Source organism: Sminthopsis crassicaudata, chromosome 1 (genome assembly GCF_048593235.1).
Source record: "Sminthopsis crassicaudata isolate SCR6 chromosome 1, ASM4859323v1, whole genome shotgun sequence".
Lineage (NCBI taxonomy): Eukaryota > Metazoa > Chordata > Mammalia > Dasyuromorphia > Dasyuridae > Sminthopsis > Sminthopsis crassicaudata.
Genome location: NC_133617.1, coordinates 555,814,479 through 555,833,689, shown reverse-complemented (window position 1 = coordinate 555,833,689; position 19,211 = coordinate 555,814,479). Strand labels below are relative to the sequence as shown.

The 19,211-nt window shown below is 33.8% G+C and overlaps 1 protein-coding gene across 12 annotated transcripts in view; it reads right to left on the bottom strand.

The window, feature by feature from the left end:
• Positions 1-19,211, bottom strand: part of MCTP1 (multiple C2 and transmembrane domain containing 1) — a 722,542-nt gene that overhangs the window by 409,650 nt on the left and 293,681 nt on the right. For all 12 annotated transcript variants that reach the window (XM_074282070.1, XM_074282074.1, XM_074282073.1 and 9 more), the window contains exon 2: positions 6,870-6,984. In XM_074282070.1, the coding sequence (XP_074138171.1) occupies positions 6,870-6,984 (115 nt within the window). The remainder of the gene's footprint in view (positions 1-6,869; positions 6,985-19,211) is intronic.

The following is a 19,211-nucleotide window of genomic DNA, read 5'->3' as shown; positions in this document are numbered from 1 at the left end:
TCTCCTATACTACTTTGTATTTAATTACATACGTATGTATGTGTGTGTATCCAAGTATATATGAATATAAGTGCTTATGTGGATGTGTGGGCATCTCTGCAGACAAGTGAAAAATAGTGCCATCACATTTCAAAAAACCAGGTGGATCACAGGATCTGAAATCAAGGATTTGTAGAATGACCAGTCATTATACAAATATTTATGTAATGGCTTGTCATTCTACAAATGGATAATTTATCATATCCTTAAATTTATTTCCTTATTTTTTTTAGTTTATGGTAATTTAATCTGCATGGTATAAAATAATTCTCATAAGGAATGGAATGTTAGTGCTTCATGCTTATAAAAGTGGCAGAAATTAATATATATCTGTTAGATAGTTCATCTAGAATTATGTAAAGAAGTTTGATATGAGAATTTAAGCTTCAAATCATCCTTTCTATAGTATCCTCATAGTAACTTGTTTGAAGCAAATCATTGAGATCATTACAATTTTTTACTATTGGATTTATAAAAGTCAAGTTTTCATGTAAAAAAACCATCCACACATATACATACATGTATATACATACTACTCATGTATACATATACATCTACATAGACACAGCTATACACATGTATGCACATATATCCCCTCTGGCATTCAAAACCCTTTATAATCTACCCCTAAACCCCTATCTTTCACATCTTAAACCTTTAATTACACCTTATTCTTTAATCCAATAACACTAGGCTTTTTGCTATTCATTGAACAAGACTCTCTTAGCTATGGGCACCTTCATAGGCTGTCCCCATCCCTAGAATGGTATATGCTCTCTCACCTTATCTCTGACTCCTGATTCCCTGGCTCCTTTCCAATCTTAGATAAAATCCCACCTTCTATAGGAATACTTCTCAATTCCTCTTAATTCTAGTATCTTACTTCTGCTAATTATTTTATGTTTATCCTGTATATACCTTATTTGTATATATTTGTTTGCAGGTTGTCCTACCATATTTGATTATGACATCCTTGCTTGAGGTCAGGATCTTTTTTTTTTTTTTATCTTTGGATTTTTTTTTTTTAATCTTTGTATGCTCAGTGCTTAGCATAGTTCCTGATACATAGTAGGTGCTTAATTGTTGTGCTATAGTTCTCTTTTCTTGTCCTGAATCACTTTACCTTATTGTCCTGACTCAGTTTTCCTAAATTGGTTTTGCCTCAGTTTCCCTAATTGTTCTGCCTCAGTTTCCCTAATTGGCCCTGCCTCAATTTCCTTAATTGTTCTGCTTCAATCCCCTTACTTGCAAACTCTTCCTCCCCCGGTACATTAAGACTGGTATAACTCAGAGGTTATAAATTGTCAATGTGTAAACTCAAAAAGGGGGAATCCAGACTTTCTGTCTGTAGCCAGACACTTTCTTAACTCCCAGTTTGTTAGAATTTAAGGTCCTGCCCCTCAACCTGTCAGAACTGGATTAATGGTTTTTGACTGCAGATTCCCTATCACTCCACCCCCCTGCCTTTGTTTAACTAGGATACGTATACGTGTATAAAATATGTCATTAAGAACTTGCATTGTTTGCTGGATGCTGGATGTTAGATTCTTGGAGATGATAGTTTCATTCAGCCCTGGGACCAAACCGTGGATCCATTTCATCCCAGGTAAAGTCCAAGCTAGCTGCACAAAACTGCCAGGAGTTTTGCCAAGGATCCCTCCTTGATTCTAGAGTCCAGAATCTCCACACTTTTCTCTTCCTTGTCCTGTGGCCAAAAGCAGTTCTCTCACCTCCCTCACCCCATCCCCTAATCCTTACTCGCAATTCTCTTAACCCCAAAAAATGAGCCAGCATTAACTGTAAGAAGAGCAATTCCAAACATGCTAATTGTCAAATAGGTAATTAGCCTTAAGTGCTTGGTTGTCTGATTCAAATGCACCTATTCAAAGTTTCAGTCCTTTACAATCCCAGTAAATCTCTACCTTTCAATAAAATATTAAAAACGCTAATCTCTATCTTGCCTCTATCTTACATAATAAATACTTATTAATAAAGTGCTCATAATTTCTAGAAATAAATAGTTGTTATGAAGGTCAAATGAATTTGTAAAACACTTTGCAAATATTAAAGTGCTGTGCAAATGCTTAATATAGATATTATTTCATAATTAAACATAATATATGCATATGTTGTATAACCCTAGAAACATATTTCACTAAATTGGAATTATATTAGTAACTAGAAGAGCTAGATACAATGCTTTCTGATTTCTATTTTTACTATTGTCATTTTGATTCAGTAATGTAGATGAATAGAATTTGGTGTATATAAATGAATGATATAGAAAATTTCAGTAGGATTTTTCTTTCCTTGTCAATGCTTCCCCAAAGCAAGGAGAAATGGATGGAAAGCAAAAGTTGTTTGTTATTTCAAATAGTAAATTATTTATTCTTAGAATGTGTCAGTAAAGGGAATCAATAAAAACAAAACAAAACAAAAACAAAAAAAAACAAATTAGAGTAACATTGTTTTGCTTCTTAACATTAAAAAAAATCAGAGTTAAAAATTCATTTCTCCAGATTATAATTTACAAGAATTACTATTTTTAATAGTTTTCTAACACTAACATTCCTAGGAATATTTATTTTCTCCTAGGCATTTTGAGTTCATTTAGAATTAGCTGCCACCATGAAGATAGATGGGGGTGTTTTCTCATTCATTTATTTTTCTACATGCTAAAATAGAATAAATATGGTAGCCAATTCAGAGAGAAAATTAAAGAAATATAGATACATAGGTCCTCTTGAAATTTATCTGTTCTCTTAGGGCTTCTGTGCAGTTCTGTTTCCAAATGTTTTCTTCAGCTGTCAGAGATCTCTTTCTTACACCGCCATTAATCCTGACCCAAAGTGTAGGAACTAATACATATGAGAAATGAACAAAGGGAGTTGAAATGAAGCAAGGAGATAAAAACCGAACCCTTAAAGAACTCTCAGACCTATAGGACAGGCAATCAATTCACTCAACTAAGTAAATTATGAACAAGCAGAGCCCTGCACGTTGTGAAGCACCTGGGTAAGCCAAGGAAAAAAGGAAGGAAGGCAAGGATTAGCAGATCAAAGCTACAAATTGTAGCAGCAATTTGTACTTTAACTAGCTAGCCTTGGGAATAAGGGATTGTTGGAGGTGTTTATTCTGGGGGAAAAGCATTAGCTATGTACCTGCCCTTATCTTTTAATGTAAGCTGGGAGGATAAGAAATGCAAGACTCTCCTAGGAAAGACTGCTATAGCTCTCTCTTTGATTCTTTATGTTGTAGGTGACATTTTCATTATACTTGGAGGAAAAGTCAACAGACCAATCAACAAGTATATATTAAACTCATATTATCTGCCAAACACTGTTCTAGGGCCTGAGAATACAAAGACAATGAAAAATCCCTCCTCAAAAAGAAGATTAACTTTTAATGGGAGAGACAAATATCTATATAAGCCACTTTATCAATAAGTATTTATTAAGCACCTACTATGTGCCAGGAACTATGCTCTGAAATTGTATTTCCTTTTGATCTGTGATCCCTTTTGGAGTCTCAGCTCCTCCTGGGGAAGGTATATCCCCCCAAATAAGTTTTCTTTCCAGGATGCCAGAGCCTTTGATTCAATTAAAAATTCTTATCAAAAAGTACCTCTTTGAAGTGTGAATTCTAATAAGAGATCTGGGCTGGATACTGATAAGCATCTAAACCTAGGAACCTAACTACTGAAGTCTCAAGACTCCTTTTAAAGGGCAGTTTCTGGACTCACTTCTTGCAGAAGTCCAAGCAATTTGCTAGGACCCTCTGCCTGCTGAGAAGGCATTCTCTTCTCAGTGCCAGAATCCATTTCCCTAATAGGACTTTGCCACTATAGAAGTCAGGCTCTTAGCAAACTGGTTTCTGTCTGATGTGAATTGTGGTCCCTTTAAGAAACTAGTCCTTTCAGATGGATTTATTCCTTTCTCATTCCCAGCCCCTACTAGCTGATGCATTAACAATTCAAGAAGCTAGGACACACATCCTCGTCAAAAGCATCCCTTTGAATTTTAATAAAAGATCTGGGCTCTCCCAGCCCCCAAACTTGCCACTAGACCTCAATTAAACCCTAATTTCATTTAGGTACCCCAATTCTAGACCTCATCATATCCAACAATAAACTTTCATTTTGCTATTAATAATTCGGGATAAGTGAACTCTTTCACTTTGAACCTGGAGCCGACCAAAAGGGGATTTTAACAACTCTCTTAAGTTACCACTAACCTCTTCACCACTGGAAATTGAGGGGATACAAACATCATCAATATTAATATGTAAAAAGGCAATGGGGTGTATAGAATTGATGCATTTTAAAGAAAGTCATAAAAATGTGTTAGAGTGTTTAAATTAAAACTCATTTTTTAAGCACAAGTGAGTAATTTTGATAGTTACATATAAGAACTAAACTTTATTTGTCTCTTCCTGACTTCCTTCTCTGTTGTTTACAAACACATTAATAGAAGTCTTCAATTGACCCTACTATTCTTTTCCCCTCTAGGTCTCCTATTCCTAAGCTACTTTCTCAGCCAAGTAGAAAAAGTAGTCTGTGTGTGGTATCTATTTCCTTATGTCCAATTCATTTCTCAACTTCACCATTAATGGAAGTGTTTTCTTTAAAATCAAATACTTCTTGAATGTAAATTGTTAGCACTACTGTCTATCTACCCAGGTTACTTATACCTTCGGAAGCTAATACTTAATGTGCAACAAGAAAATGGTATTTACACACATATATTGTATCTAGGTTATATTGTAACACATGTAAAATGTATGGGATTACCTGTCATCGGGGGGAGGGAGTAGAGGGAGGGGATAATTTGGAAAAATGAATACAAGGGATAATATTATAAAAAAAAATAAATTAAAAAAAATCAAATACTTCTCAGCTCCAGAAGATGGGACCTCTGTCCCTTTACCACAAAAGAATTTGGGGGTGACTGCTTGAGGGGAGGAAATGATATAATAGGATTCTTACATTCCCTCATTTTGGCTTGGGTCATGAAGCCCTGAATCTTCTCGATTTGGAATCTTTCAGAAAACTCTCCTGATTCTGACCACTCCTCAGCTTCTAGCCTCAGGAAACTCCTGGAATAACCACCACCTTTAATTCATCTGGAGATTACTTCTTATCCCACCACCCTTAATTCACCTGGAGATGGCTCCCTAGCCTCAGATCATAGAATCAACATATACTACTTAATCTTAGGCAATAGAAGGCTGCTCTCAATCTCTCAATGCTTTGCTATTTTCCATTAGGAACCTAGCCCACTGAGAATTCTCAATGTCAAAATAAACCCCTTTTTTGCCAACTTAAAAAAAAAAAAAGATCCAATGCTTCTTTAATTACTAAATCTAATTAACTTTTACTTAGTTCTTACTCTTTTTGACTGGCAATCTTTGACACAACTTACTAGCCACTTCCTCTTTCCTAAATACTCTGTACCTCTGGATTTTCAGATACTACTCTGCTGATTGTCCTTTGTTGGAAAGCTCTCTCATTCTCACTAATCTCATTTATGAATTCTCATTCATAAAAGTTGTTAGATTTTTGTTCATTTTCCAATCATAACACCGAGTATATCTCAAGGATCTATCCTATACCCTTCTTTATCTATAAACTCTCCCTTGTAGAGCTCATTAGTTGCAATGGTTCCAATTATCATTTCTATGAATGGCACTCATATTTGCATCATATACCTCTCTCTACAAAGCTCAAGCTTTACAGGTCTATGTCACCAAATACCTGATAGACATTTCCATCTAGATGTGTCATAGCATAATAAACTAAACAGGTCCAATTTGAGACTCCTAACTATCTTCTCTCCTAAGCTTATGCTTCCTTTGAATTTTCCTTTTCTATTGATGGTATTAGCAGTCATAGAGTCATCCTTGACTCTTCCCATTTCCTACTACACTCATATCTATTCAGTTGCTGTCTTCTCAAATCTACAAATAAAAAAAAAATCTTTTGCTTCCCTAATTATAGCTCTCTAATGAAATGATCTTTATTGAATTTAAAAGGGAAAGGCATTAACTCATATCTGCATATCTATTCACCTATACTTTACTAAGTGTTTTTATCACAGAAATCTAATTATTTTTATTCCCACTTTTCAGATAAAAGTATTAAGGCTTAGAGAAGTTAGATTGACTCGCCAGGGTCACACAGCTAGTAAGTGGTGGAGCTAATGCTGGAACCATAGTCTTTTTTCATAACTGCCTTGCAGAGAATAGACTGACAATTGACTCTGGTCAATATGAGAAGGTTAATTATGTGTTCAGCTGCTTTTTCTATAAATACTATAAACTTAAATGCTCTAATTTAATAATGTCATGACTTTCCTGTGTTTAAAACTTACCTGGTTCCCAAATAGAAAGAATACAGTGATAGGGATTGAGAAAGTTCCAACTAAGTAATTTACAAAGATGCACACAGATGGAAATCAAATTATGTAAACAAAATCATTGAGTTAGTCATTAAAGTCATAAAAGATTATATGGCATTCCTTTTCTGTACATAATTCACTCCCACATTTGGGATGCTGTATGACCTTCTAGGTGACATAACACTTTCTTGTCTCTTAGGCATCTCCCAAATAGTTATGCAATGTGGGATATGAATACTTTTAAGAGACTGATCCCAAACATTTCACCTCATGTTGGCTTAAGTTCCATATAAGGAACTGGATGAAGGACAAGGAAATCAACCATTTCCTCAGTGTCATAAACTATATTCACTTTTGAACCAAATTTCTAACAAGTTTATGAGCTACAGGATAAATACAGTTAATTGTACCAAGGGCACAGGTTTATGTTCTTACCTCCACGATCTCGGGCAGCTAAGTTCTGACCCCTTCTTAATGTAATATCCAACTGGTACATTCCGGGATCAACCAAAGGGAGATCGGCATTACTAGTTCCAACAGTATTTAGTCTCTGCAAAGCAAAACAGATAACACAAAATTTTAAGCATGCTTTTCCATGTATTTTTTCCCCTTTTGAGACCATACATAGTTAAACTCAAACCAACATAAAATAGTAAAGCAAAAGTTGCTGCATTGAATTTCACACAAAAAGATATTGCTTTGGGAGCAATTAGGACTGAGTGAGGACTGAGTGGTACAGTGGATGGTGCACTTGTCTTGAAGTCAGGAGAGCCCAAGTTCAAATCCAGCTTGAGATACTTATTAGCTGCGTGACCATGGGCAATTCACTTAACCCGGACTTCCTACCAACCAACCAACAAACAAAAAAGGTAGTCATCTGTATTTATGGGATTCATACCGTTTTTAAAGTGCCAAACAGAGATGTGGATCAAGAACTGATAATTTTCTAACCTAGCCACAATGATGACTATAAACTACAGTACAAGAAATACTCCCTGAGGGAATTCCCATAGAATTCCATAGCAAAATATGAAGATAAATCTGAGTTTTAAGACAACATGCAATGTTGAATGGAGAATGAAGATGGATCAGGGAAACTGACATCTCATATAAGTAAGTAGGAGTGCATATGAAAATGATTTACTGACACAACTTTGTGACTCATTTATCTATGAAAATGATTTGCATATTGATGGATTATACACTGCAATTTCTACCCAAACATAAAATATAATATAATTATGCAAAAATAAATTCGCCTAGCATTTTTATAGCATTTATAGGCAATAAGTTTTCATTGGGGAACTAAACATTTAATCCTGATGTCCTTTGAAATTAAAGCATACTCCTAAATCTAAAGATTTGTACAAAACTGCTCTGGGGGAAAAAGTCTGCAATTACTTTCACAACTCTCCCAAGTACTATTTCTAAAAGGATGAACCACTTTAAATCAATACAAAATAGACATTAAAGCAATAACACAACAAAAATTATACATTTTACTTCTTACATTTAAAATTTTTTCAATAATACTATTCAAAAAATTTAGAAAGTGAAAAAATAAGTATATCAATGCTAACCTTTTTCAATAATTATTTTCACAATTCAAAATTAAATAATTTTCTTAGGGGATAATAGTCATGGTCAATGAAAAATGTGAATTTAAAAAAATTCCTGTTCTATTCTTCATGTAAGATAAAAAATATAAAGATTTTTGTAAAAGCTCCTTATCTAATCTCAAAAAAACTTTTTTTGCTAGAAAAATCTGAAATTATAGTGTTTTGAACAAAATAGTAAACTAATGCAAAAAGAGTACATGAAAAAAGCAATATGGGCTAGCAGGTGGCATAGTGGATAAAGTACTAGCCCATATAAGATCTGAGGAAGATAGCCCAGGAAAACACACATAACTCTTACCAGGTATGTAACTAGGGGCAAGTCACTTAACCCTGATTGTCTCACAAAAAAGAAAAAGAAGAGAAAAAAGCAATGGACCATAGTATCAAACAGTAAAAGCTTTTATGTCACTAATGGAAAGAAGCAAACAACGGGCCTCAATAGACTTTGAGTTCAGCCTGCCTACTCATTTGGAGAATACCTATGGAAAGTAGAATCTAGGAAAGTTGTGGAAGTAAGAAATAGCTTTTAATTGTTGGAGTACACTTTCTTGACATCTCTTAATTTAGACTCTAGGTTTACAAAGATGTGCAAAAAGTCAAGGCAACTAGAAATATGATGACTCACACTTTGGTTTCCTGTCTCTCTTCCTTCTTCTTTTTCCCCCTCTAATTGCTCTTTTTATTTTTTTTTTAAGTATGCTCCAGAATTAAAAGTTTTGTGGTGTTTTCACTAATTTAATTCTTTTATTTAAGTTTCATTAATCATATAGGGAAAGACTGAAGAACATCAGTTTCTACTGTGGAACGCCCAGATAATGGATTGTTTCACGATTTATTAATAAGAAAGATATAAGGACCAAGGCAAATTGAGTGGTGCCATGTATAGAGTACTGGACCTGAAGTCAAGAAGAATCATTTTTTCTGAATTTAAATCTGGCGTCACATACTTATGAGTTGTATGATCCTGGGCAAGTCACTTTACCATGTTTACTTGTTTCCTTATCTGCAAAATGAGCTAAAGAAGAAAATGGAAAACCACTCCAATATCTTTGCCAATAAAACCTCAAATGATATCATAAAGAGCTGGGCAAGACTAGAAATAAATGAACAACAGTAACAATGACTCCTTACATCTTCCTAAATGAAAAATCCCAGGGAAGTCTGAAAACCCCTGAGGATGGCCCTATACTAACAGTATGAGTCCCAAGCTCTTTCTCCCTACCCACTTTAGGACATTTGAATATCACCTAGATTATAATCTTGGGGTCTTCCCTGTCTTTTCTGGTAGGAATCAGCACCATTTCCTAAGTAGAAGTTGCTCAGCTCTCTTCTTCCAATACCACATCCTGCTAGACCCAGGTAAGGTAAAATCCTACCCAACTTTACAGATTTGGGAGAACATTCCAGTTTTGGTTCCTCAATGAAAACAAAATTTCTTTCATGAATCCAACATTATTATACTTGGTATATTGAACCTTCTCTAAGTCTTTGTGAAGGAAGAAATTCTATAATGTAAAGTGCCATCATGTAACAAAGAGAAAAATCAGAGTTAGTTATATTTCATCAATATCCATTGAATTTCCTTTTCTAATTTTCCACTTTATGTTCCACACATCATTTCTCTCTTCTTATTCAAGAGAGTGTAGCTTTGGAAAAGTATAACCATTTATTCTGAGCATCACAAATTAATTAATCAAATAAACAGTGTCTAAGCACTTTGGCATTTAATAGTCTCACTCTAAAACTAAAACATGATCAATAAAGATGTTAAGACCAAAAGAAATGTCTTTTTTTCCCAGCATATCATTATTTTATAGTCATATACTGACAATAGCCAACCAAAATCCCAAGAACAAGTTTTTTTGGAGCAAAATCTTTAGGTGTTTTGTTTTGTTTTTTACATATTATAATATTTTAATGACATAAAAACATAGGATTTTAGATTTGGAAAAGGCCTTAGAGAATATTTAGTCCAATACCCTCCTTTTAAAGAGAATGAAAATTTGTTTTGTTTTTTTAATTTTCATATCAGAGAAGTTAAATGATTTCTTTCTGGATCACATGATTACTTAGTAGCAGATCTGGACCTGAATCCATTTTTCTCTCTACTGTTACAGTGCTACATAAGAAAATATGATAAATAGCCTAAGATAGAAATGTATTCAATCAAGAGAAACTAGGAAGTCAAAAAGAAAGAACTTAAATAATTTGGCTACATAATGAGACGGCAGGACTCACTGGAAAAGACCCTGTTGTTGGGAAGGATTAAAAGCAAAAGAAGAAGGTGACAAGAGAGGAAGAGATAGTGTCAGGAAACAATGAACTGAATTTGTATAAACTTTGGGAGATAGTGGAGTATAGAAGTACCTGGTATGTTCTGGTCTATAGGGTCATGAAGAATCAGACAGTACTGACGGACTGAACAACAATATGCTACAAAGGTAGCATTGTGTTTATATGATGAAATCAAGGACTAAAAAATGATTATGAAAGAATTTCTTTATTCAAAGGAAAAAGGTAAAAAATGTAGTGGAGGCATGAGATCATATATTTAGAGCTAAAAAAGTCCCCAGAAGGCAGCTAATTCAATCCATTCTTTTAATAGACATGATTGAAACTCATGAAAGTTAAGTGCCTTGTCTAGGATCACACCATATATTAAAAAGATATCCTCGTACTAGAGAAATAATATGACACAATAGAGAATGATTCTTCAAGTCAGAGAAACCAAGATCAGGTTTATCTCTGATATATACTAGTTTTGTGATCCTAACACTTAATTTCTCTCTTCCCCAAGTAATTCTAATTGTTTTTTCTCAATAGTATTTTATTTTTCCAAATACATATGAAGATAGTTTTCAATATTCATTTTCATAAAACTTTGTGTTCAAAATTTTTCTTTATCCCTCTCTTAGCTCCCTCTCCCTAAGAAAGTCTGATGTAGGTTAAATATGTGGAATCCTTTTAAATATATTTCCATATTAGTGATATTGTACAAGAAAAATGAGACCAAAAGGGGAAAAAAAAACAGGAGAAAGAAAAACAAACAAAAAGATGAAAATACTATGCTTTGATTCACATTCAGTCTCCATTGTTTTCTCTCTAGATGTGGATGGTATTTTCCATCCCATGTCTATTAGCATTGCCTTGAGAAGACATCATTGAGAAGAGCCACGTTCATCATAGTTAATCATCACATAATCTTGTTGTTACTATGTACAATGTTTTCTTGGTTCTGTTCACTTCTCTTAGTATCAGTTCATGTAAATCTCTCCCAGACTTTCTGAAATTAGCCTGCTCATTATTTCTCTTAGAACAATAATATTCTATTATATTAATATATCATAACTTAATTCAGCCATTCCCCAACTGATGGACACCCACTTAATTTCCAGTTCCTTGTTACTACAAAAATTGCTGCTATAAACATTTTTTTCACATGTGGATTCTTTTCCCGCTTTTATGATCTCTTTGGAATACAGAACCAATAGTAAGACTACTGAATCAAAAAGTATTCAAGTTTGATAGTCCTTAGGACATAGTTACAAAAGTGCTCTCCAGAATGATTGAATCAGTTTAAAATTCCACCAAAAATGCATTAATGTCCCATATCTCCTCCAACATTTTTCATTATCTTTTCCTGACATCTAAGTTAATCTAAGAGATGTAAAGTAGTATCTCAGAAAATAATTCTAAATTTTCCAACAACTGAGGAAGGGAGGAAAGAAGATAGAAAGAAAGAAGAGAAGGAAGGAAGGGAGGAAAAAAGAAAGGAAAGGAGGAAGGAAGGGAAGAAGGAAGAAAAGAAGGGAGAAAGAAAGGAAATAAGGAAAGGAGGAAGGGAGGAAGGAAAAAAAGGGAGGAAAATGGGAAGAAACAATTTCATCAAGGAGAGAATGCAGTTGTTTCCATATATGTTTCACCACCTTATTCTCTACTGGTGTTCATTTTCTTCACTTTAGGTACTTGTGTTTGTGGGAGAGTTTGTCCTAAGTTAATAGGGAAATTATTATATTGTTACATTTTTGCTATGCCCATTAGTTAAATGTATTTACTTTTATTAATTTTGTCCTTTGCCAGACAGTGAAACTGGTGGGAACTCATAAATTATGGCTTTGAGTTGATGTACACATAGAGCACCTTGAATCTGGAGTAATCTTTTCTGAGTGATTCACTATATGAATAGGAAGAGTACTTTCTGGTGTTATACTTATTTTCTTTTTGGACAGTGTTGCTGAATTAGTTAATCTGGGGAATACTATTAATTTACATTACTGAAATTTTAGTAAAGCATTTGATAAAGTATCTCATATTCTTGTGGAGAGGTATGAGGTGTTACAATTAGATAAATTCAGAAATAGTTGAATGAATGGACTCAATAAGTAGTCCTTAATGGTCTGATATCATCTGGGAGGAAGAAAGTCTCCATGAAAACTGAGCTTGATTCTGTGTTAACATTTTTATCAGTGACTTGGACAAAGACCAAGTTGGGATACTTATCAGCTGACACAAAATAGGGAGAGATAACTAACATAGTATTTTCAGGATCCAAAAAATCAGAACTGAATTTAACAAGATGAAACTTAATAGCAATAAAAAAGGTCTTTAAGTGAAGCTCAAAAATCAGTTTGATAAGGACAAGATGCCTCTCCACTTATAAAAGAGTAGTTTATGTGAAAAAGATGTGGGGAATTTAGTAGACTACAAATACTGGGGGAAAAGTTAATACAATTAACATCTACACTATAGTATACTATATAGGAGTAAGGAGGTGATCATCTCACCTTAATAAAACTATGAATGGAATATTGTACTCAGTCTTGAGTATTCTATCCAAATAATTAAGGCAGAGAGAAATCAATTAGGGAAATAATCAGAATTTTACCATAAGTGAGGGTAAGTCAAAAAAGAACTAAGAAATACTCAGTCTTTTCTTCCTTTCCAAATGTTTTTCATGCCACAATGACCTTAAGATAAATGCCTTCCTCTTTTCTTTTTTTGTTGTATGTACTTTCAACTCTGTGGATGAATTATATTAAAATAGAATAAAAAATTAGAATAAATAAAATAAAATATTAGAAAAATATTAGAATAGAACTACATAAATGATTCATTTTTTTTCCCCTTGGGAAAAATGGTTCATGAACCTTAAGTCAGATACCTGATTATTGATTTACAGTCAGAAGGAAGAGCTAATTGTCTCATTCCTTGTTTAGATGATAAAAGGAGGCCTAATTCAGTTAAGTGACTTTTCCCATGCTTTTGCAGATAGTTCATGTTAGCATAGCTCACAGCAGCAAGTTTATGTTAAATCTAGGTCTTCTGACGTCCCATTCAATGCTCTTTTTTATAACATCCCACTCAATGCCCGAAGCTTGATTGTGAAATTAGTAATATTAAAGAGAAATCAAAACCACATGGGAAGAGGATAAAATATATTTTATCTCTATTATCCCATTTGCTAAAGGAGTTTTCCTAAAAATGCTTTTAATAAGCCTATAGAAGATGAGCTTATACTCCAACATGTTTTATCCATTTGCACAATTGTTCACTGAACAATTGTCCAAAGAACAATAATAAGAATATGAATTGTGCTTGAACAATTTCCATCGTGGAACTCATTCATAAAAGATAAAAACAGGAGGGAAAACAACAGACAAAATATCTTTAAAGAACTTAGATTTACTGATCAATGAAGATTATGCAATAAATTAGAGGCACTATGGAACATTTTGCTGCAGGTTGTAAAAATTTAGCATGCTTAGCAAGATATGATCAAATGGTAAAAACTATGCCACAGAAACCTATTTTAATAATCTTTTTTAAAGCTAATAGACAAAAAATTCCCATATGTCAAAAACAAACAATGAAATGATATTGAGAATTCAACAAATAAAATGTCCTAGAATTAAAACACCATTAGAAACTAGACAGGGGCCCAGAATTGCCTACATTTATTATTGATTCATAAAAATTACAGAATAATATCTTTGATAGATGCACCCATATTGTATATTCTTCTTTAGATAGCAAATTTGAAAGTGGATATTCATTAACTTAGACTCTTGTATGCTCCACTTAAAAAACAAACAAACACACAAAAAAAATCTATGTTAAGACAAAGATGACTGAGAACTAGTAAATTAAGAGGTTAATAATATTTTGATTTGCCCAAATATCTGATAAAGAAATCAAAGAGTAAGAGTGGTCAAAGATGAATTCAATCATATGATTATTGAGTTCCTGTCTATGATCTTTGAAAAACTGTAGCATATAGGAGATATGCTACATAATGGCACTTGGCCAATGTCTATTCCAAATTTCAGAAATGAGATTAGAACTGGACCAAGGAACTTAATTGACATTCCTGACAAATTCTAGTTTGCTATTAAAGGGAGATTTATGAAGGGATCAAGAATGGAATATGCCAGATTAATCTAACTTCCTTTCTGATAAGTTTACTACACAAGCAGATCAGGAGGATGTTGTCTGTATATTGTTAGAGCTATAAAAAGGATTTAACAATTATGGAAAGCAGGCTGGAACCCCAAGCTATTCAATATTTGGAACTGTATATTTAAAATCATGTATACTTTTTGATCCATAAAGAGATCAAAGACAAAAGAAAATGATTTATTATGTTCAATAATATTCATAGTAGCAATTTTTGTATTAGCAAAAAAGCAGCAAATAGAATAGGCATAATCAATTGGGAAATGGTTGAACAAATTATCATACAAATATAAGGCAATTATTATACTGTAAAAAAATGATGAAAATGAAGGATTCAGATTGACGTAGGAAGAACTATGTGTGATCTATGATAGAGTAAAACCACAATAATATAAAGCAGATGTTCTTAATTGTTGGGAAAGGGGATAGAGAGTATGAATTTTGAATATGAAAATCTACAGCATTTTGGTTTTGCTTTAAATAAAATAATATGCTAACCATTCTTGATGGGAATACATGAAACAGTTTGTACTCTGTCACAGATTTCTGTTGGAATAAGAGAAATGACAGTCTGTATTTCAGAGGTTTATTTCTCTTTAAAGAAAATTAATGGTGATGAGATGTCAACAAAAGCAAAAGAATAGAAATCCAAGGGATCACTGATATTTTAGGACAAGGACATCATATCACAATTAGAGTTATAGGAAAACTGTTGTGTTTGGGTGAAATGCTTTGGAATTAGGATAACTGGGAATTAAGATAAATTTCTGTCATGTGACCTACATGAAACTATGTGACCATGAGCAAGTTACTTCAAATCTGGACCTCAATTTCCCACACAATTCAGATTATGAAATTAAATGACCTCTAAGATCTCCCTTCTAGTTCTGTGACTATCTATGTAGGATCAAATATGTGATGAAGCAGCATACAATCAATAATTTTACAATAAAGCTAGGCTACAGATAATTGGAATTTCCACAGATGACTTATAATTGATTCTATGCGGTAAATATATATATATAAGTGAAAATATGACATAGCCATAGAGGGAGGAAAATTTTTTTCTTTTTTATTAATTTTATAATTATACATTTTTTGACAGTATATATGCATGCGTAATTTTTTTTATAACATTATCCCTTGTATTCATTTTTCCAAAATTTCCCCTCCCTCCCTCTACTGCCTCCCCTAGATGACAGGCAATCCCATACATTTTACATGTGTTACAGTATAATATTTGTGTACATCCAATTTTTCTTGTTGCACGTTAAGAATTGGATTCCGAAGGTATAAGTAACCTGGGTAGATAGACAGTAGTGATAATATTTTACATTCACTTCCCAGTGTTCCTTCTCTGGGTGTAGTTGTTTCTGTCCATCATTGATCAGCTGGAAGTGAGTTGGATCTTCTTTATGTTGAAGATATCCACTTGAGGGAGGAAACTTTTAATTAGTTCAGGGTACAGTTAATCACATACATGCTGTTATTTTAAGTCTGCCAACCATGTGCCTTTACTAGTTACTTTTTAGCAAACCTAGAACTAGAACAATAAGCTAGAGTTGAAAGAGGAAACTTCAATTCCAACACAATAGTGCCATTTTTCCCACAAATGGTTTTTGAAAGTTTCCCCCCCCACACACACAATCTATTTGCTGACTGGTTTCCAATTTCATCAATGAGATAAAATAAATTATTAAATAAAATATTAAAATATGAAGTTTATTATTATATATTACACATGGCTGAAATCCAGCTAGACATAAGCTAGATGGTTTAGTAGATATACATGACTTGAAGTGAAAAAAATCTGAATTCAAATTCTTATTCAGGCACTTAAGTATAATCCTTGACCCATAACTTGGCACAGAAGCAACAAATTTTTTTCTTCCTTTTTTGTCCTTTTTTCCTCCCTCCCTCTTCCTTCCTTCCTTTCTTGTTTTCCTTTTCCTTTTTTTCTTCCTTTCTTTTTCCTCTTTCTTTAATTCTCTATCTATCTGTGTATCTCTCCATCTATCTCCTGACACTGCTATCACTTCAGTACAGGCTCTCAGTATCTCATAACAGAACAACTGCAACAGTCTGCTGCTTTATCTTCCCACTTCAAGTCTTTCCCCACCACGGTCCATTCTATAATCTGCTGTCAAACTTATTTTTCTAAAGTGCAAGACAGACAAGATTATTCTCCTCAATAAATTCCCTATTACTTTCAGAATCAAAAAAACTCTGGTGTTCAAAGCTCTTCATAACCTCGCTTTCTTCTACCTTGCCAGCCTTCTTATGTCTTATTACTCTCCTGTACTCTGTAGTCCAAAGACATTGCCTCTTTATTGCTTTTCTACAGGCATTCCCTCTTTCAACCCTATGCATGTTCATTGGCTGTCCCCCATACCTAGAATGCTCTCTCTTCTTATCTCTACCTACTTGCTTCGTTCAAATCTCAGCTAAAATCTAACTTTTTACAAAGAAACTATTCCTGATGCTCCTTAATTCTAGTATTTTCCCTCTTTTGATTACATCCAATTTATCCTTTATATAACATGTTTTTACACAGTTTTTATGTTGCCTACTCTGTGAGACTATGAGCTCAATGAGGGGGAAACTGTCTTTTTGCCTTTCATTTTATTTCCAATGTTTAATACAATGCCTGGAACATAATAAGAATTTAATAAGTGCTTATTGAGAGAGAGATAGATACATAGAACATTTATTACTTATGGGCCAAGCACTAGCTATATATGACTTTAAGGTTTGCAATGTACTTTACATACATTTGCATATATTTTACATACATTTATCCCACTTGATCCTGGCAATAACTCTCTTTCTATATGCAGGCAACTGAAGAGGCCACTGAGAATAACAAATGGTAAGTGACACATTGCAAATCAGTTAAGTGCTGGAGGAGGGATTTGAACTCAGGTCTTTTTTACTCCAAATGTCAAATTAAGTCAGGTGTCATCTTTTTTCCAAGTCAGGACCCCAGAAATTGCTTCTGCAGTCCCTCTTTATGTGAGTTCTTGGATCCAGAGGAAAATAAACTTGATGAAAAGAAACATCAAGGTAAATTTTCCTCAAGTATAAAAATAAATGCTTCCCTTAAATTCTTCAATTTACTTAAGTCTCTCCTATATTCTCTAAGTGTATCTAAAGCAAAGTAAGCATTTTAAGAGTATAAGTTCTTCCTATGTAGACTTCCAAGGGAGGAGGATTATCTCAAGTACACAAGATTGAGGACTATCTCTTCAGAAAGCCCCTCATGCCAGTTTATAGCACAAGCTGTCAGTTTTCTTTCTTTCTTTTTTTTTTAATCTACTCACTGGAAATCATTATAAAGGTCCTTCAAAATGGACAAAGGCAGAAACTTATCTACATACTCTTTCACTCTATGATTGTTCATGTAGATATTTTTCATCTAATGGAAAAATGATCTCTTGGGGTGCCCAGGTTTCCAGTTCCTACTGTACCCAGTTTTCTCTTTGTCACTGTATTTTCACAGGGTCACAAAGAAGAAATGCCCTAACTTTCTTCTCTCTGTCTCTGACAGTCTATCTCTGTCTTTCTGTCTGTCTCTCTCTCTCTATGTCTGTCTCTCTTTTTGGTGAGGCAGTTGGGAAGTGACTTACTCAGGGCCACACAGCTAGTACGTGTTAAGTGTCTAAGACTAGATTTGAACTCCTGACCACTGTGTCATCTAGCTACCCCAGAAGAAATGCCCTATAATAGCACTTGGGGCAAACAACAACAACAACAACAACAACAACAAAAAAAAACCCTCGTAGCAATTCAGAAATGAATTGTTTATATCTAAAACTATGTGGGAATTTTCACTTGTCAGAACCTAATTACACAATTTGAGTTAGTAATTTGTCATTTCTGTCAAAAAAGTGAAGAAAATGCTTTTTTTAAATGATAAAATTCATGATTTTTAAGTGTTAGATTCAGCATTTTTCTCATTACAGAAAAAAAACACCATGTTTTTCCTTGTTCATCTACTACTAACTTAAATAATTGGCAAAGCACTTTTGACTTCCAGTCAAATCTGTATGATGTCATGAGCTAGAAATGCTAAAAGATACTGTTCTCCCCCCCCCCCCAGGTGAAACCTACTCCAATTTAGATAGAAAACTTCTCTATTTAGTAAATTCAATTAAAGACACATTACTGTTATATTTTTTCAATTTGTGTCATTTTATTTCTTATTCCCAAAGGCACAATAAAGTCTACCTCTATGGGGAAGAGAATAAGCCATATTCTTTAATTTGAAATTGGATTCTAAATTTCAGCATTTACGGGAGGCTCTACATTTCAAAACAAAGCTTTCTGTCTTCTTTATAATTCCTTTTCACCTTCACACTTTTCATCTATGTCTGCAGCTTGCCACTAACTGTGCCTTTGAAAATGAAATGATCTTGACCTGTGCACTGAGCCCTCCACATCCTACAGAACTCCCAGCTCAATTTACAGAAGCCTTGTTTGAGCCGTGAACTCATATTCTGGATGCCAAAAGCCCACTATCAAATTCCCTGAGACGTCAAGAGCAGTTGTTCTTGTTGGTTCAGTGGATTATACAATAGATATAACATTATATTTAAAGATCTTTATTATAAATAATTAGAACTGAAATCACACATACACACACACACACACACACACACACACACACACACACCCCTTCACAGCCTAAGAAGCCTACTGTTTATAT